This window comes from Macaca nemestrina, chromosome 19, assembly GCF_043159975.1.
Source record: "Macaca nemestrina isolate mMacNem1 chromosome 19, mMacNem.hap1, whole genome shotgun sequence".
Taxonomy (NCBI): domain Eukaryota; kingdom Metazoa; phylum Chordata; class Mammalia; order Primates; family Cercopithecidae; genus Macaca; species Macaca nemestrina.
Window position 1 is genome coordinate 5,216,990 of NC_092143.1, and position 20,618 is coordinate 5,237,607.

General features: G+C 44.0%; 1 protein-coding gene across 1 annotated transcript in view; it reads right to left on the bottom strand.

Annotated features, from left to right (window-relative positions):
- Positions 1–622: 622 nt before the first annotated feature.
- The window catches only part of LOC105489328 (zinc finger protein 407), a 508,962-nt gene continuing 488,966 nt past the window's right edge, over positions 623–20,618 (bottom strand). Inside the window, exon 9 of the mRNA XM_071085176.1 lies at positions 623–645. Coding sequence (XP_070941277.1) covers positions 638–645 — 8 coding nt within the window. The 3' untranslated portion in view covers positions 623–637. The remainder of the gene's footprint in view (positions 646–20,618) is intronic.

Genomic DNA, 20,618 nt, shown 5'->3' on the forward strand with positions numbered 1-20,618 from the left:
AAAGATCCCAAGCAATCCCAAACAGACAAGGCAGGGGAACAGCTGGAAGCTCAGCTCTCAGGATGGCTCTACTCAGAGCCCCATGGAAGGACTTTGTGGATTTCAAGCATATATTTTGATGCATATAATTTTTTTTTTTTTTTTTTTTTTTACTATTTTCTAGCAGGCTTCAGAAACAATGAGAAATCTTGAGAAAGGAACTATACATGTTCCTTTGCTGTAAATAAAATGATTGTTTTTCAAGAGTGGCTCACCCTGAACTAACACACCAACATTCCAGGTCCTACCTTCCCGCCCTCCATCCACCCCGGGCATGGCCCTCAACCGGGTAGGTCCAGCCCCTTATAGTGTTCGACTCAGCAGTCCAGACCCTTTCCCTAATAAGGCTGGAATTGCACCGGCCTGTGCTGGTGACATTAAACAGCAGAGCCCCTGAGTCATAAAAACCAGTGGATGGGCTCACAGATGTGTGCCAGGCAGTGTGGTTTAATTTTTCTGACATACCCTGACTTGGAAGGTCACAATTCTAGGTTTCCTTTTTCCCAGAAGAAATGAACATCTCTGGGAAAGTTTGGTGGAAAACCAGCCTGTAGACTTGTGAGAGAGACAGGATTCACTTCTGGCATTCTCGCCTGGCTCAGCCACCTAGAATCAAGGAAGACAGCGCAGTGCTGATCCCACGCCCCTTCCAATGCCCACTTCCTCCCCTGGAGTCATTTCCCAGGAGGAGAGCTGCAGGTCAGGGCCTCTGTCTGCCCGTGGTAGGCACCCACACTCATTCTCATCTGGTTCCTTGTAAGTTTTCTATTGCAAAATTTTCTCAGGATTTGGGGACATGCTGTGCTCGGTTTTCCCAACAACAAAATCAAAGTGCAAAGGTGCCGCTTCAGCAGGTGAGCCGTGAACTTCGCACGAGGGTGACGGTGAACCTGCCTCCAAAATTGCCATGGGTTCAAAGAGGCGCCATTCCTGGCAAAACTGATGACATTTATGAATTTTATTTCTCGTTGCAACCTGATTTTGTTATGGACCTGTACTGACGTCAGTAATAAACAATAATAAGATTGTAAACTATTGCTCTTTATAATAAAATAATGCCTCTTGGCTGTATTATAAATCTAATAGCTATTACATCAGCACTCATAACTATATATCACGCTTACCTTTTAAATATACACAGGGTATTAGATGGCTCAACAGAAGCGGCCAGATTTATTATTACTGCTTAGCCACAGCCTTTATTACGTCACAAATGACTAATAGGTAAAAAATGAAGGGAGATGCAATTACAGAGATGATCTATCCCATGGCTTTGGGGGGCAGGGAGTGGCGCGTGGGTCCTTGCTTCCACCTGTGTTACCGAGGGCACCTGCTCCATGTCTGCAGGTGCTTCCCGGGGCTGCTCGGAGGCTCACGTGATTCCCCCTGAAGGCTGCAACAGTCACACTGTGCATGTGCGATGCACAATAAACTTCTAAGTAAATGGTTAGTTCCAAAGTTTGCTTTAATAAATCATCTCTTCTCATCTGGGCACCTGTGATTTCATCGCCCTTGGGGAATCACCAAACCTCTCATCGGCACTGAAACAGCCCTTAGGTGTGGGACCAGCGCGTTTGTTTACGCTTTCAGTATCTTCATAAAATGAAGGCACAAAAAAATGGGGCAATGATAACCAAGGACCAAAAAAGATGGAGTCAAACATTTCCTTGAATTATTAATAATAATAATAATAATTTATCAACAATATTAATAATTAATATTAATATAATAATATAACGATAAATTAATAATTATTAATAATAAAATAATTAATTAATAAAAATTATTATTGATAATACACTGTGAGTCTCTCTTAGTAGAAATACTGAAATGCTCCACCGACAAGCTCCAAATTACCCCTCTTCACATCCCCCTAGATCTAAACGGGTTGAGCAAGGGGAGGAGAGCATCTTAGTTTTCCAGGAGAAAAAAATCAAAGTGCAGTGACATTGAGAAATCCCTGGATGCTGCCCCTGGAATAGGAAAAACAGGAAGAGCTGCTGGGGTCCGACCCAGACCCACAGACCCCGCCCCATCAAGGCCTCTCCCAGCAGGTGCCCAGCTGCACCTTTACCAGCTCTTCCAGGGGCCTGCAAGGGCTGGAGCAGGTCACACCCTCGGGGGACCCCTGGGGCCAGCAAGGCCACCAGTGTCCTTTAGCTGGGGTATGTCCCTGCAACAAGGGTGGTGAGGCCAGAGAGGTGGGGAGGTTTGGAAGAGGCCATTATGTCCACTCTGGTCTTTGTTTCCCTTGGAGCAGCGTCCAAACGTGTCCTGAGGACAATCAGGGACGCAGATACTGCCCGCCTTGTAGAATGGCCTGTGCAATCCGGGGACATGAGCCAGGCTACTGGCCATCCCCACTACCTCTCTGCCCCGGCACCACCACCGACAGGCTGAATCACACTTTCGATTCCAAGCAAGTCGCCTGTCCTCAACACCTTAGGAAAAAGGTGGCCAGTGGGGTTGGGGAAGACCCGGAGGGGCGTGGCTGTGTTGGCTTTCGTGGAAAAATCGCACTCTGCCAATTTCCTGAGACTGTAAAACCCACGGAGTGAGACTTCAGGTTTGGCACCTGCTCCAGAACCTTCTTGATGAAAAAAAGGTTGTCTTCATTAAGAGCATTAATATTCATGCCGCATGGTAATTTTGACACAGAAAAGGTCTCTGTAACCTTTTCTTGTGTGAGAATTTTTTACTTCTCAAGGAAATTACAGTCCAGCAATGACTTAATTAATGCCGGGTTTCTTGGGCAGGTTTTGAAGAGCTGTCAGTTTGGGCTTGCAGAAACTGTCAACCAGGGAGCAGCCGGCTGGGGGCGAGGCGGGGGGCGGCATCCCACGCCGGACCGGGGACCCAGCACCTTCCCATATTCGTTTTAATTTAGCAGGCTGTTTTCCCTAATGCTGGGTCATTTATTATTGGGACAGAGGGTGCAGCTTGAATTAATAATCCATTTTTCACCCAGAATCTTTCTTCTTTTTATTGAATGGTCTCATTCCTAAGCCATTTGCTTTAGGAAATTTGGCCCAGGCACGACGAGGTGGGTGGCCAGCACCCACGAGCGACCAGCCAGCATCCACTGGCTCACTGGTGAAGCCCCTAGAAGTGCAGAAAATCCATCTTACTCTTTACAAAAAAGCAACCATCGCCACAGAAACGGTGCCAGGTGCGGCTCCTGTGTGATCTGTGGGGCTCTTCCTCTTGCCTGCGCCTTTACCAGTGATGGGCCCAGGGGCGCTCTCCAGCCTGCCTCTCCCTCCTCCCCTGGCTTGGCTCTTCCTCCTTCCGTGGCCTTCCTGGGCCCCAGTGTGGAGTTACGTGCATTCGTGGGACTGTCCAGGAGGAAGATGCCGCCTTAGGAAACTGCAGACCCCATCCAATGCCTCAGGGAGCCGGACAGTGATAAAGCGCAGAGTGGAGGGAAGGCAGAGCACACCTCTGGGGGCCGTAAACCCACTGTGCACACGTCCACTTCTCTAGTGGAACTGGTCACGCTGCCATCTGCAGAGCTGCCCCCGGGTTTCTATTTCTAGAAACACTGCCATGCGTTGGAGCCTTGTTCTGCAACATTCTCCAGGTTGAAATATGGAAAAGGAAGGCTTCCCAGAGCCCCTAAAAGTTGGAAGGCTTTGGGACAACGGGATTCTCCAATATCACAAGCAAAAATGGAAGTTTCCGGAACGCCTAGGATCAGGGGCCTGTCTCCTTGCACACAGGTCAGGATGGAAAGATGTTTGCTGCTTCAAGAGCCCCAGGGGAGAAGAACAAGAGTAAAAGGTCAGGCTCCAGCTGCAGAGAATAAATCAGGAGTGTTTCCATCCAGGAGCGTATCGGTAAGTCCAGGCACATAATTCAGAGACAGCCTCTGACTTCCTCTCTCTCTCCCTGAACATAAACCAAAGAGTCCATCGGCCAAGAGGCTTCAATATTGGGTGGGGAGAGAAAAAGGCAATATTGCAGCAATGTGTGCACAGCCTTTTTTTCTAGATCAAACCGATGGAGAAGTGAGGGAGGCCCATGGGAGGAGCTGGCTGGGGTCGGGGATAGTGGCTTCCTGGCCTCCACCCACCATAGCCCGGATAGGAACCAAACTGCAGGCACCCTCTGGTTGACAACGGGCAGGCTCCACCGGCAGGGTTGGCCTTTGGGGTTGCTGATGCCACCCTGGACGCTGCTCCCGGGCGTCAGGGACTGAGTGCAGGCATCCCAAGTCGAGTGGAAACGCTGGCTCCCCGCGGCCCTGCTGCACACTTAAATTTACGTCTTTACAACCTGACGGAAACTCTTTCCAGGAGGAAGGTGAAGTCTCCCTGCCCCTCCACCTGTGCTAAATTCTCTAGTAAACAAAATAAGCACAGCACAGAGAGTTGCATGCACACTTATTGCTGCCGAGCAGTGCCAGGCCCCAAAGGCCATCTCCAAGGGCCGAGTATAAATAATGCACACTGCATTTCTAATATCGTTAGGTAACCAAATAAAATAAATATTTTACACTGCTGGGGCATAACAACGCAGGAAGACGGACCAAAGAGGCAGAGCTGGGAGCCAGAGTGAAGGCGTGGAAACGTCTGGCCCTCGGAGGAGGCAGGGAGACCCTGCGAGACCCACTAGGCTCAGACACAAGAATTGAGACGGAAATTCTCCGTGGTGAAGAGTTTGTAAATAATGCTGTAAATATGCACAGCACATGATAGGAATCGGGAAATCTCTCCTCCCCTCCAGAGAGAGATAATCAAGGCCCAGACATGTTTCTAAGGACCGTATTTATTGGCTTGTGACGGGGCTACAGTAAATTTACTACCCTCTCCTCCAAAAAACCAACCTCTTCTTCCCCCACCTCCCATCCCCATCATTCCTTGGACATTTGTTAAGAACCAGCCATGTGAAAGCAGCAGACTCACCAGAAGAAACGACAGTGGAGCGGAAAGGAATCCTGCAATTCTAATTCTTCCCCCTCATTTTGCAGAGGGCAAAATGGAGTTTTCGGCAAGTGAGGCTGCTGGGCTGGTGGGAGCGAGGCTTCTGGGCTGCTGGTCCCAGGTGCAGGGCATTTCCCACCACCTTACGCTGCCTCGAACTATAAAGGAGAGGTTGAAAATGGAGCTTCTGTCTCACTGGTCTGGCAATCATCTGAGAGCACGAGGATGCTAACTCCAGCAGCAACTGCTGAACATGCTCCAAACACACGTCATGCACACCAAGCCCCTGACTGGCATCTGGTGTTAACAGAGCAGCGTGAAGAAGAAGGAAGACAGTGGCTGGGAGGGCTTTGTGCTGGGAAAGGTGAGGTCCGAGGTTCCCTGGGGGCCAGCGCAGATGGAACCACCTGTCCCCTCTCATGCATACGGTTTCCCTCTGGGCAGCTGTGAATTCTGGGCTGGAGGAGGGCATTGTCCTGGGTGTCCCATCAACTCCCAGGCTGGGATGTGGACTGGGCAGAGCCAACACGGACTGTGCAAATAAGTCAACAAGAGACAGAGGTGGAGCCGCAGAGAGAGTCGGAAGAGAAGGAGGAAGGAACGGGGCAGCTGCTGGGTCCACGCAGTGGGGTCCACACGGGGTCATGGTGGAACCCCGTTTCCTACTAACAGACCCTGGTTGTGTTTCCGGTATCAGGCACGGATGTCTTGATACCAGATTTGGTGAGCCCTTTCCTCCAGTCCCAAGGAGTGAATTAGAGCTAGTTTATTTGAAACGAGGTAATCTTTGTCAGTGACTGATCTAGCACCAGGCACGTGACCCAGTTCTGAGCGATTTCCTTACCGGATAAAATGGCAGGGCTCTGAAGGATCCGCCCCTTCTCCCTGTCCCATCTTCCAGGAGGGTGTGATGTCTGGAACCACTGAATCATTGTGTGGCCTGAGATGATGATCACAAGGACACAAAGTAGGAAGCTAGTGGCAGGGAAATCAGATGGCACAGGGAACAGCAGTGGCCATCCCACGGCCACACCAGATCCGTGGCGTCTGAGCAGTTTGTCCTTACTGCCGAAGCTCCTCTTAGTCAGGTGCTGTGTCCCTCCTACCCTATCGTATCCCCTCACTGGGCAACTCCTCCAATTACTGGCAGAGCACCAGGGGACCAAGCTGCTGTGATCTGACTGGAGAAGGGAACGTGGGTGGCAGAGAGGGTTTGAGCTGGGAGCACATCACAGATCATGGAAAGAGTATGTAACTGTAGGGCAGAAGCCACGCGACCGCTCCTGATGCAAGATCAAACCCACCACATGGGCTCCAAGCACCCGCAGAAACAGGTCTAGCGAATGGGCGGCCCAGCAGCACTGGAGGCTGTGGGTGACTGGGCGAGGACGGCATTGCCAGGATCCTGGTGTAATGGGTGGGGGGCCGGCTAGAACCCTCGACGAAGTGGATGAAGCTCAGCCAGAAAGTGTGAAGGACACAGGCTCTCCAGGCCAGAGGCCCTCCGGGAGAGTGGAGTACCCAGGGCAAAGTCCGGAAGACCCGCCCCTGGGGCTTGGTGCTGGAGGCCGCGGAGGGCAGCGGCCGGCCGGAGAACAGTGTTAGAAAACACAGCCTTCCACTTCCCCACGGGAGGCCCGCAGGCCTCAGCACAGGGCAGCTCCTGTAAGTTCTTCATCTTGTGGCCTGTAGTTTTGTTATTTATCTAAGAGAAATGCAGAATAAATCTGCTTCCAGAGCCATAGAGGCTGAGAGTCCGTTTCCCAAAACTGAAGTTCTTTCTCTGCCCCCTTAGAGACAACCCCGTCTTTCATTTGACGGGTTCCATGATTTTCATCCCTGGGCCGTGTGGCCTCACCAGGCTAAGCTCACACTTGTCCACAGACAAAAGCTCAGAGGCTGGAAAGGAGAAAACAGGGTAACTGCTGCTGCGGGTCCCCTCACCCTGCCTCAGCCAGGAGAGCCGGAAGTATCACAGGAAATGATCTTCACGCGTTGCTTACATAACCCATTGCTGACAGAAATTTTTTCTGTTAACTACAATAATAATTCCCCAGCTATGTCGTAACTATAGGGTTGTACTTCATAGCTGTGACATCTTAGCCTTGAATTATGATAATATCCTGTATGAAAATGCTATTTTTGTTTTCAAAACACTTCCTGATGTGTTCTCTTATTTTCATTTCAAAACATTGTTATAAGGACCCTGACAGGGTGAAAAGGCCATGCAGATGCTGGGAAGGCAGAGGTGGCCTCAGAAGGTTTTGCAGCTGGATGTCCTCAGGGCTCCTGACACCAGAGGCGGGCTCCCCTCTTGTTCCCAGTCCCACCTCGCCCCCGTGGCAGGTGGCAGCGGCTGGGGGTACTCCAGTCCTAGGGTCCCAGCTGGGGATGGCAGCCCAGGGCAGTCCCTGAACCTCCTTCGGATTCTGAGCCTCTGGGTATGGAGGTTCGAGGCTGCCTCCCAGGCACTGTCTTAAAATCATTTCTGTCGAACAAAAGAACATTGCAGAGCCCGGAGCTGATCACCAGAAGGGTCAGAGCCTCCGCGGCATCTTCCTCTTTGCAGCCGGGGTGCCCAGGGCCCGGCTGGAGTGAGAGGCTCCCTGCAGTGAGTGCTGGCTGGGCTTCCCTGGGCATCAGGGGCCTGCAGGGGAACTGGCACAGGGAGAAGCAGCCCAGGCTCTCTGCTGCCCTCCTCCTCCCCTACCCTGCCCTGGAAGGTGGGTTTCCCTCGAGCCTGCATGCTGTCCCTCTACTCTGCATGGAAGCTGTCACCGGTCTCCTGTAGGTGAATGATTTCCTAGTCCACAGTCCCAACCTGAGCTCTCTTCCCAAGCCTTTATCTGAGGCATCCTGGCCATTTTTCCCCGGAGGGCTCTTCCAGATCCCATCCTCAACTGAACGGAAACCCCGTCTCATGTTCACTAGGGAACCACTGGCTCCTCCACTGCCCAGATTTGTAACCGATTCCCATGCCTCCTTTCCAGCCTGAAGCCCAGGGCTCACCCTGGGTTCCCCTCTCTGCTCCATGCCATTCAGCAAGCTTCCACGGAGCGCCTGCACGCTGTGCTCGTCACGGAGTAACACAAGCAGGACACTTCAACCAGCTTCCATGGAGCTCCTGCACGCTGTGCTCGTCACGGGGTAAACACAAGCTGGACACGGATCCTACAATTAGCAACAGTAGACGGGCCGGGTAATTGAACGTTACAAACAGCCGGGACCCTGAGGAGCAGTAGAACTCCAACTTCTTGTTTTGTACATGAACAAGAGGAGGCCCCAAGAGGTCAGAAGACTGCTCAAGTTCGCAAGCTAAAAATGGGCAGATGGGGCTGCAACCCCAGGTCTCCTCGGCCCCAGGAGGGTTCCTTCCTGCGGAGTCACAGCCTTTCCCTCTCCAGGCACCGTGCTGAACAGGCGGGAACGGCAAAACACAGAGACGGAAACCGCTCATCAGGACCTCCAAGTTCTGCGGTTTTACCCCATTTCATTGCAGAAATAAAACAAACACAAGCAAACATATTTGTCGGATGGCCTATCAACATCCCAAGATTTCTGAGAGCTAAACACAGGACTTGGCACACACCTCAATTGTATCTGATATGGTGTGGCTGTGTCCCCACTCAAATCTCATCTTGAATTGTAGCTCCCATAATTCCCACGTGCTGTGGGAGGGACCCGGTGGGAGGTAATGGAATCATGGGGGCAGTTTCCCCCATACTGTTCTTGTGGTAGTGAAGAAGTCTCACAAGAGCTAATGATTTTATAAAAGATTTCCCCTTTCACTTGGTTGTCATTTCTCTCTTCCCTGCCGCCATGTAAGACGTGCCTTTCGCCTCCCGTGGTGACTGTGAGGCCTCCCCTGCCACATGGAACTGGGAGGTCATTAAACCTCTTTTTCTTTGTAAATTACCCAGTCTCGGGAATGTCTTTGTCAGCAGCATGAAAATGAACTAATACAGTATCACAGGTAAAGAAACAAAAAACTTATCACTATCAAACAAAATGTTTACCATAATAAAGTTTAAGGCTTGAACATGTATTCTTTAAGATAATGCAAAGAACATACACTCTGGTAATTTTAATATCAGCCTGAAATGTCCTATATCCACACTGTTTCCTGATTTCTTAGGGGGGAAAATCCTATTTAATCTGCACCATGTTCACTCCTCTGTCTGTTCTCTGCTGGCTACCCGGCTGCGGGAATGTCTGATTTTTCACTTGCTGATTTAGAGGCTCGTATGACACATTCAACCTTTTAAATAAATCATTCATTTTTTTTTAAAGGTTGGCTATGTCATAGTGTTGTGATGCACCCAATTTTTAAAATAACTGTTTATTTGATGTCAGGTACATCAGACAGAAAAAATAAATGGGACTTGGTAGAGCTTATTGCAAAAATTTGATCTTTTTGATTTGGATATACTTAGTCAGTTGCTCGATGAATTGAGACTATTTTTGGTTCAAGAGAAAGTGGGAAATTATGCAGCGCGTGTCTTCCGGGGCCTTTGGACTCTTCTCTCGGCAGCTTTCCTCCCTTCTCTGAAGCCTTCACTTTCTCAGGTGTTCATGGTCATCCAGGATTTTTCCCTCATCTCTGTTATCAAAATTGGCTCTTAGGAAATGATTTCAAACCAGCCATGCACAATGCAGTGTAGCTGTCCCTGGGGTACTCGGTGTCTTCCACAACGAGCAGGGCTGGAGCTGTGGCTTTTTATCTTTTCATCCCTACTGCCTGGGACTGTGCCTGGAACACAGTAGCTACTTAATATGCACTTATGAAATGAAGGAACGTCTACGACCATTTGTATCTTAAGGCTTAACCTGTATAAAATGAACACTTAAAAGCGTTTCATGCGGATACATGGGCAAGATTTGGGAAGAATACACTAAGCTCCAGTAAAATTAGGCAGATGAGAGGTAGAGCATGGGACATAACCGCCCCCCAGAGCCTGCTCCCTGGTGTCCTCTCTCCCACAGTCCACATGTGTTTGCATGCTATAGGGCCCAGGTGCATGTCAGGGCTGCACTTTTATTCCAAGGCTTATAAATCTGGAACATGTGTATCTACACATGGGCTGTCCTCACTTAATACATAGGCACCCGTGATAAGGCTGATGTGACTCTTGCTATACAAAGTTTAAGATGGCCCTGAGCATGAGCAGACTCTTAGAAATACTTTGAAACCCTGTCTCTACTAAAAAATACAAAAAAACTAGCCGGGCGAGGTGGCGGGCGCCTGTAGTCCCAGCTGCTCGGGAGGCTGAGGCAGGAGAATGGCATGAACCTGGGAGGCGGAGCTTGCAGTGAGCTGAGATCCGGCCACTGCACTCCAGCCTGGGCGACTGAGCGAGACTCCTTCTCAAAAAAAAAAAAAAAAAAAAAAAAAAAAAGAAAGAAATACTTTGTAAATTGGATGCATCTGAACATAATGCCAATTATCGAACTCGTATTAGTGACAGTAGCACATAGTAACACTTGTAGAGAACCACTATATCATTACTGCTGCTATTTCCATATATTACCATTCCTAGGAAGCCCTTTCCCACCACTGCGGTATTAGGCCAGATCCTGGGCTAAGAAGAAATAGCACTATCATACGTTATTCTCATGCAGGATACTGTGACCGTGATTTTTAACTTGGGGACTTTCCCACCCATACGTGGCTGTAGTCAATGTGCCGGTGATACGGTTCAGATGTTTGTCCCTTCCAAATCTCCTGTTGAAATGTGATCCCCAGTGTTGGAAGTGGGGGCTGGTGGGAGGTGTTTGGGTCATGGGGGTGGGTCCCTTGTGAATGGGTTGGTGTATCCCTTTAGTGATGAGTGAGTTCTTTCTCTTGTTCCCTCTCTTGACAGGTGACATGCCTGCTCCCCCTTCACCTTCCACCCTGAGTAAAACTTTCCTGGGGCCTCACCAGAAGCCAAGCGGATGCTGGTGTCATGCTTATACAGCCCACAGAAGCCTGAGCCAAATACACCTCTTCTCTTTTTAAATTAAATAGCTTCTGGTATTCCCTTATAGCAATGCAACATGGACTAAGACAGAAAATTGATACTGGGGTGGGGTGTTGCTATAAAGATACCTGAACATGAGGAAGTGGCTTTGGAACTGGTTAATGGGCAGAGGTTGAAAGAGTTTGGAAGGCTCAGAAGATGACAGAAAGTTGAGGGAAAATTTGGAACTTTTTAGAGACTGGTTGAGTGGTTATGATGAAAATGCTGATAGAAACATGGGCAGTGAAGGGCAGGTTGATGAGGTCTGATGGAAATGAGGAAATTATTGGGAGCTGGAGTAAAGGTCACCCTTGTTATGTGGTTGCAAAGAACTTTGCTGCATTGTATTCATGCTCTAGGGATTTATGGAAGGTTGAACTTAAGAGTAATAATCTAGGGTATATGACAAAAGACATTTCTAAGCAATGAAGTGTTCAAGAGATGGCATGGCTGCTCCTAACAGCCTACAATCAGATTTGGGAACGAAGGAATGACTTAAAGTTGGTACTTATAATTAAAAGAAAGCAGAGTGTGAAAATTTGGAAAATTTGCAGACCAGCCATGTGGTCTTTAAGAAGAAAGGAATGTTTTCAGGCAAGAAATTTAAGGGTCTTGTGGAACAACCCTTTGCTAGAGATATTTGCACTGGGGCAGTGCCCAATGGGGCTGTGGGAATGGAACCCCATTCCCCAACCCCAGCATGATCCAGCCACCAGCAGCTTGCAATCTCATCATGGAAAAGCCACAGGCATGAAATGTCAACTCTTGAGAGCAGCCACATGAGTTGCACCCAGCAAAGCCACAGAAGTGGTGTTATCCAAGGGTTTGGAAGCCTGCCCTTGCAGCAGTGTGCCCAGGATATGGGATATGGAGCCAAGGATTTTGTTGGAACTTTATGGTTTAATGTCTTCCCTGCTGGGCTTCAAACATGCATGAGGTCCATTGTCCCTTTCTTTTGGCAGCTGTCTGTCTTTTGGAATGGGAATGTTTACCCAATGCCTATACCAACATTATATCTTGGAAGTAAATAACTTGTTTGTGATCTTATAGGCTCATAGCTGGAAGGAACTAGCCTTGAGTATCAGACGAGACTTTGGACTTTGGACCTTTGAGTTGATGCTTGGAAGAAATTAGGACTTTGGGGGAATATTGGGAAAGATGATTGTATTTTGCAACGTGAGAGGGACATGAGATTTGGGGGTTTGGGGTAGAATGATATAGTATGTATGTATGTTCCCTCCAAATCTCATGTTGAAACATAATCCCCAATGTTGGAGGCGAGCCTGGAGGAAGGTGTTTGGGTCATGGGGATGAATCGCTCATGAATGGCTTGGTGCCATCCTGTTGGTGATGAGTGAGTTCTCTCTTTTGCACCTTCTATTGACATGTGACATGTCTGCTCTCTCTTTGCCTTCTACCACGAGTAAAATCTTCCTGAGGCCTCACCAGAAGACAAGCAGATGTTGGTACCATGCTTATGCAGCTCACAGAACCATGAGCCAAATAAACCTATTTTCTTTATAAATTACCTAGCCTCTGGTATTCCTTTATAGCAATACAAAATGGACTAAGACAGCCACTGTCACAGCATCAAGCTCCATTAGCCAATGAGTGGCCAGAAGCAAAAAGACCCTTGTTTTCAGTGTTGGTCTTTTGTTTTGAGATAGAGACAAGTAGAAAATTGCAATAATCCTAAAAATCAATGAGATAAAGAGCAACAGAAATAGGTGGGCAAGGAACATGAACTGTAAATTTGCCACATGGGAAACCTCCAAAGCCTAAAAGACATGAAGAGACATATCAGTAACCAACAAACAGATAAACAGACATGAACTGCATGACAATGATTGTCTATGAGGGGTAGGGAGGAAATGGAGATAAAATGAGATGAGCACAAAATCAAGCCAAGCAAATTGGCCTTATATGGACCAATGACAATAATATACCATGAAATGAAGAAGATGACCAATATAATCCTTTTGATCTAAGGTAAATAAATGCATGATACTTTTTTAAAAAATGAAAGAGGGGAGGGGTTTCTGGATATCTGTCTGGTGCATATTTTAAAGTAATTATATTTCCATAGAGCAGAAACAAAAATTAAATTAAATTCTAAGATGAAGTCACTTACAATAGCATCAAGGACATCAACTATCTAGAAATAATATAATATAAGACCTTTGCACTAGACACTATAAAACATTTTTGAGAGACAAAAAGTTTAAGATAAAAATAAATAAAAGAATGTACCATGTTCATGGATCAGAAGAATCAATATATTAACGATGTTAATTTTCCTCAAGTTAACTTATACATTAAATACAATCCCAATCAAACTCCTAGCTGCTTTCCACCCACAGAAACTGACAAGCTGACTTCACACACACACACACACACACACACACACACACACACACAGGACTAAGGAAAACCAAGACAATCTTGAAATGGTGATAAGCTAGAGAACTTATACTACCTGATATTAATACTTTTTATGAAGCTATAGTAAATAAAACAATTTGGTGTTTGGAGTAAGTTGACAAACTTCCCAGGGGAACACAATAGAGAGCCAGGACAGGCTTACACATTTACCACCCGATTTGTGATAAAGGTGATACTGTAGTGTGGTGAAGAAAGGCTGATCTTTTCATTAAAAATACTAGGTCAATGGAATATCCATGTGAGAAAACAGGAAACCTGAAGCCAATATAAAAGTCAATTCCAGAGGGGTCATAGATCTATGTATGAAAGACAAACTAAAGCACGTTCAGAAGAACACACAGAAAATAACTTTGTGACACTTGAGATAGCAAAGACTTCTTAAACAAAATAGTAACCACAAAAAAGCATTAGTCCTCAAAAAAGCATTAACAAATTGACTACATTAAAATTTAGGACTTTTATTTATCATAAGACACTATTAAGATATGAAAAAGACAATCCTCAAAGTGAAAGAATATGTCACAATACATATTTCCAACAAATGGTTTAGCTGCAGACTACATAAATATAAACGTAAATAGAAATGTATATACCCAACACACACATCTCCTACAAACCAACAAGAAACAAAAAGACAACTCAATAGAAATATATGTGAAAGAAATGAACAGACACTTCACAAAGTCAGAGCAGAATTTCTGAAATGTGATAGGAAGAGCTTGGTGAAACTCTTCCCCAGAAAAACATCTATTAGACTGATCAAAATTAGCAAAGGCAATCATTCAAATGCTGGAGACGAATCAATGAATTTACAACAAATTAAGAACCATTTACTCAACAAAATATATGGAAACTTGGTAAGAACAAGAGATGGGCATGGTGTTCAGGCTATGGGGCACTCATTCCCCATCCATCTCCCTTTTGTGGGAGAGCTATTCCAGGAGGCTTAGCAGCCAAGTGGCAGTTCCCACTCCCGCACCTCCTTGGGAGTGAAGATGTATTCTGGTGGATAAAGCAGTGGCTGAACACTGGCAGATCCCATTTTTTCACAGATCTGTGCTCCCAAAACCTATACCACGTAGGCAGTGGAAGCCAGGCTCTGCCCACATTCCACCACTCCCAGTGCCTAATCTGTAAGAAGGACCCGAGTGGGTCAGCACTCATCCCCCAGTGAGCACTGCTCTATACTATGAAAGAGCAGTACTGGTAGGCCCAACAGCTGAGTGGCAGCCCCCATGTCCCCTAACTTACTGGAGTGGAAGAGCTACTCTGAGCAAACATTGGGAAAGCCCATCGCCCTGACTGTGTGCTGAGGAAGGTCTATAACAGGCCATGGTGGCAGGTGGGCAGTAGTGCCCATTCCCAACCTCCCCCAAACCCCACAGCTCCAGCTCTCTAGGGGGGATCCAGGTAGGGCATCTGTGAAGCACAAGCTCCCCCTTCGCAACCTCCCCCTTCCCAGCTCCTGCTTTATAGCAAAAATGTTCTACCTAGAGGAGAGTAGAACAAGCCTCAAAGACTGGTAATACCCTGTTGCTGTCAATAGGCCCAACTTTATCTGGAAAAGCGTGTGGAGAAATTTATGCCAGAGGGCATTGTTGAAAACAATAGAACCATCAGCTAGCCAAGGTTAGCCAAGGTCAACAGGCAGTTGTGACACCAACAGAGGCAGAGCATCCAGGAGTCTCATGGGAAGATCAGGGAAATAGTCAAAGACAGCCCTGCTAAAATCAGTCATCTGTGGTGTTCCAAAAGGCTGGTGCATGCTCAAGACTGTACTTTCCGAAGAGCACTGGAGAAGAAATTTCTGAACTAATTCTAGACCCTGGCTGAGCAGGGAACAAACTTGTAAACTTCCTGTGTGTCTCCAAGGCACACACAGGTCCAAATGTAACGCATGAAAAACTTACTGGTTCAGGGGCTTAGGGACAACTCTGACTAGTAGGTGGCTGGCTACTAATCTGTGTTGAGCAGTGATGATTCCTAGGAAGTCAGGTTCAAAAATTTTAAATTAAGAAAAAATTAGGCCAAGTGTGGTGTCTCATGCCTGTAATCCCAGCACTTTGGGAGGCCAAGGCAGGTGGATCACTTGAGGTCAGGAGTTTGAGGCCAGCCTGGCCAATATGTTGAAACCCCGTCTCTACTAAAAATACAAAAATTAGCTGGGCACGGTGGCACACACCTGTAATCCCAGTTACTCGGGAGGCTGAGGAAGGAGAATCACTTGAACCTGGGAGGTGGAGGTTGCAATGAGCTGACTTTGTGCCATGGCACTCTAGCCTGGGCAACAGAGTGAGACTCCATCTCAAAAAAAAAAAAAAAAAAAAAGAAAAGAAAAAAGAAAAGAAAAAAATATGAGCAAGGACATCAGAGGCTGCACAATTCAGGGGAAATAGACTTCACTGAATTAGCCCAGCCACATAAATAAACATAAACATAGCAATGAAGACAACAACACATTTCATAGGAGGGTACTATTGTACAGAGTTGCAATGATATAATATATAAAATATCACGTTTTTAAGAAAATTTTACAAGACATGAAAAAAAGAAAGTGTGCCCCACAACATGACCCACAACTAGGTGTTTTTTTTTTTTAAGAAAGTAATAGAAACAACCAATGAGAGGGCCCAGATATTGGACTAAGCAGACAAAGACTTTAAAGCAGCATGATAAACATGTTTGAAGAATTAAAGACTACATTTAAATAATTAAAGCAAGGTATGATGACAGTAACTCATGAAATAGAGAATATCATGAAAAGATATAAATTATATAAAAGAATAAATTGAAAATTTTAGGGCTGAAACGTACAACAGAAATGAAAATTTTACTAAAATCTATTAACAGTAGATTTGGGCTAGTAGAAAAAATAATCCAAGAATTTAAAGTTAGAGCAGTCCAGACACAGTGGCTCATGCTGGTAATCCCAGCACTTTGGGAGGCTGAGGCAGGAAGACCACTTGAGGCCAGGAGTTCAAAACCAGTCTGTCTCACATAGCGAGCCTCCATCTCTACAAAAAAAAAAGTAAAAACATTAGCCAGGCATGGTGGTGTATGCCTTTAGTCCTAGCTACTCAGGAGGCTGAGACCGGATGATTGCTCGAGCCTAGGAGGTCAGGGTTACAGTAAGCCATGATCATGTCACTGCACTCCAGCCTAAGCAACAGAATCAGACCCTGTCTCAAAAATAAATACATAAATTAATTAATTAATAAACAAAGTTTGAGTGATAGAGATTAAGTAGTCTAAAGAACAGAGAAAAAAACATAATAAGAAAGACAAAGCCTTAAAGAAATATGGGACACTATTAAACTGACCTCATCTACATATCCAAGACCATCAACAAACCACAAGAAGCGAAAACACAAAGAAATCCACACCCAGACACAACATAGCCAAAACATTCCAAAGATAAAGAGAAAACCTTGAAAGCTACAAGAGGAAAACTGTTCATTATATACAAGGGAGCTCCAACAATATTAACAGCTGACTTCTCATTAAAAACAACGGAGACCAGAGACAGTGAGATGATGTATTCATCTCACTTTTAGTCCAAAGGACTAAAAGAAAAAGGAAAAAAATAAAAACACCTGTGAACCAATATTGCTATACCCAGCAAAACTATCTTTCAGAAGAGAATGCAAAATAAAAACATTTTCAGATAAACAAAAGCTGAATTTATTGCTAGAAGACCTGCCTTACAAGAAATACTAAAGAAAGTTCTTGAACCTGAACGCAAGTAACACCAGACAGTAATTCTATACACACACAGAAACACTGGCAAAAGTAATTTTGTACATAATTATTAAAGACAGTGTAATTGTACATTTCTGTTTCTTATCTCTATTTATTTAAAAAAGCAATTCCTTAAGACAATACATATGTAATTATATTATATTGTGGCCACTATAACATATAGAAATGTGACATATTTGACAATAAAAGAACAAAGAAGGTACTGGGAACAAAGCTGTTCTGTGAGAAGAAAATGACACCAAATGGTAACTCAAACCTAGAGGGAAAAATGAAAAGATTCAGAAATAATAAATAAGATTAATATAACAAACTATATTAAAATCCTTTTTCACCTAAGTTTCTTTAACAAACATAAGATTATATTATATACCTAATAATAATCACAAAAATGTGTTGTTGTTAGTAAACACATGACAATAATGACATAAAAAAGGAGGAGGAAATTGAGTTATAAAGGAAAAAGGCTAATGTATCTTACCAGAATTAAGGTAGAACATATCTGATATAGATTTAGATGTGTTGCAAAGCCTCGAGCAAGGTTTAAGAAAAGAATTTAAAAATATATAGGTTTAAAAATCATTAGCAGAATTACAAAGTTATACTAGAAAATATATCAATTAATGCCAAAAGGTAATAAAATAGAAATAAGAACAGAGATACAAAAAAGGTTAGAAGTAAAGGGATGAAAAAATACACATAACATACAAACAGCAATCATAACAGACCTAGCATACTTTACTAATATCAGAAAAAATAAACTTTAAAACAAAACAAGTTACTGAAGATAAAAAGGGACATTTTATAGTAACAAAAGGGTCAATACAACCAGAAGATATAACTATAAACATACATGCACCTACCAACAGAGGCCCCCAAAATGTAGCAAAAGCTGATGAGGTTAAAGGGAGAAATCGATAATTCAACAACAATAGTTGGAGACTTAAAAACTTCACTTCCAATAGTGGATAGAAAAACTGCGCAGGAGATCAACAAGTAAATAAAAGACTTCAACAATATTATAAGCCAATTAGTCCTAATAGACATCCATAAAGTACCTCACACATTCTTCCCAAGTTCAACAGCAGAATATACACTCTTCCCAAGGGCATATAGAACGTTCTCCAGAATAGACCAAATGTTAGGCCATAAAAGAAGACTCAATAAATTTAAATAATTGAAATCATACAAGTATGCTTTCCAAACACAATGAAACAAAATTGAAAACAGATAACAGACGGAAATGGGTAAAATTAACAAATATGTGGAAATTAAAGAATATACTTCCAAATAACCAGCAAATCAAAGAAGAAATTACAAATGAAATTAGAAAATACTTTTAGATTAATGAAAATGAAAACACAAAATACCAAAACTTATGAGATGTGGCAAAGCAGTGATCAGAGCAAAATTTGTAGCTATAAATTCCTATATTATAAAAAGAAGTGAGCTCTCAAATCAATAATGTACTATTCCATTCTAAGAAACTAGAAAAAGGAGAAACTAAACTTCAAGTGAGAATAAAACGAACTAATAAAAGTTACAGCAGAAATAAATGAAACAAAAAATAGAAAAACAATAGAGAAAATCAGCGAAACCAATTTGTTGGCCTTTGAAAGGGTCTTTGAAAACACCTACAAAACTGACAAATTTTAGCTAGACTGGTCAAAAAAAGAGAGAGTAAACTCAAATTACTAAAATGAGGAATGAAAGCAAGAACATTACAACAAACCATATAGAAAAGTATTATAAGTGAATACAATGAACAACTGTATGCCAAAAACGTAGACAAAGACAAGTTGAGCAAATTTCTAGAAAGATATAAACTACTAAAAGAAGTGGAAGAAATAGGACTGGGCAGTGGCTCACACCTGTAATCTCAGCACTTTGGGAGGCCAAGGCAGGTGGATTACCTGAAGTCAGGAGTTTGAGACCAGCCTGGCCAACACAGTGAAACCCTGCCTCTATTAAAAACACAAAAATTAGCCAGGTGTGGTGGCACATGCCTGTAATCCCAGCTACTTGGGAGGCTGAGGCAGGAGAATTGCTTGAGCCTAGGAGATGGAGGTTGCAGTGAGCCGAAATGGTGCCACTGCACTCCAGCCCGGCTGACAGAGAGAGACTCTGTTTCAAAAAAAGAAAAGAAGAAGAAATAGAAGATCTAAACTTGTAAGAAGTAAAGAGATTGAATTGGTAATTTTAAAACTTTCCACCAAGAAAATCCCAGGTCCATACTGGCTTCACTGGTAATTTCTACCAAACATTTAAAGATTTAATACCAATCCTTCATGCAATCTTCCAGAAGGCATAAAGGAGAGAACACTTTCCAACTCATTCTTGAAGGTCAAAGCTTCCCTCATACCAAAGCCAGACAGACACATCATGAGAAAACTACTGACTAATATCTCTTATGAATATAGATTTTAAAAATCCTCAATAAAACACTAGCAAACTGAATTCTGCTGCATATAAAAAGAATTATACACCATGATTACATATGCAAGGTTGGTTTTATACCCAAAAATAAATAAGACACCATACCAGTACAATAAAGAAGAAAACCACAAACCACATGATCATCATAATAGATGCAGCAGAAGCATTTGACACCCTTTCATGATTACAAAAAAAAAAAAGAGAAAGAAACCTAAACAACAACAACAACAACAACAATCTCAGCAAATTAGGAATAGTTGTGTACGTCCTCAACCTGTAGAAGGGCATCTATCAAAACCTCACAACTAACATCATATGTAATGGGAAAAGACTGAATTATTTACTCTTAATATAAGAAATGAGACAAGGATGCTCATTCTTAGAATTTCTGGCCAATATTGTACTGTATGTCCTAGTGGGGCAATGAGGCTAGAAAAAATAATAACAGACATTTGGATTGGAAAGAAGTAAAATTATTTTCTTTTACAGATGACATGATCTGATATGTAAAAAATCCTAAGGAGTTCATAGAATTTTTTTAGTGCTAATAAATTATTTAGCAAGGATGATAAGATAGAAGATTAATATACAAAAATCAATTGTGTTTGTATACACTAGCAATAATCGGAAAATAAGAAAACAATTACATTTATAGTAACATTAAACAATAAAATACTAGGAATAAATTTAACAAAATAAATGCAAGACTTGTACACAAAAGCTACAAAACATTGGTGAAATAAATGAAAGAAAATCTAAATAAATGGAATGACATCCCATACTCATGGATTGAAAAAGTCAAAATCGTTAGTATGGCAATATCCCTCCCCCCCCTGCCAAATTGCTCTACAGATTCGAAGCAACCCCTTTCAGAATCATTGCTGCAATTTTTGCAGAAATGACAAGCTGGTCCTAAAGTTTATCTGGGGACGCAAGGGACCAAGAATAGACAAAACAATCTTGAAAAAGAACAAAGTTGAAAAGTCCCAGTTTCAAAACTTAATACAAAGTTGTAGTCATCACG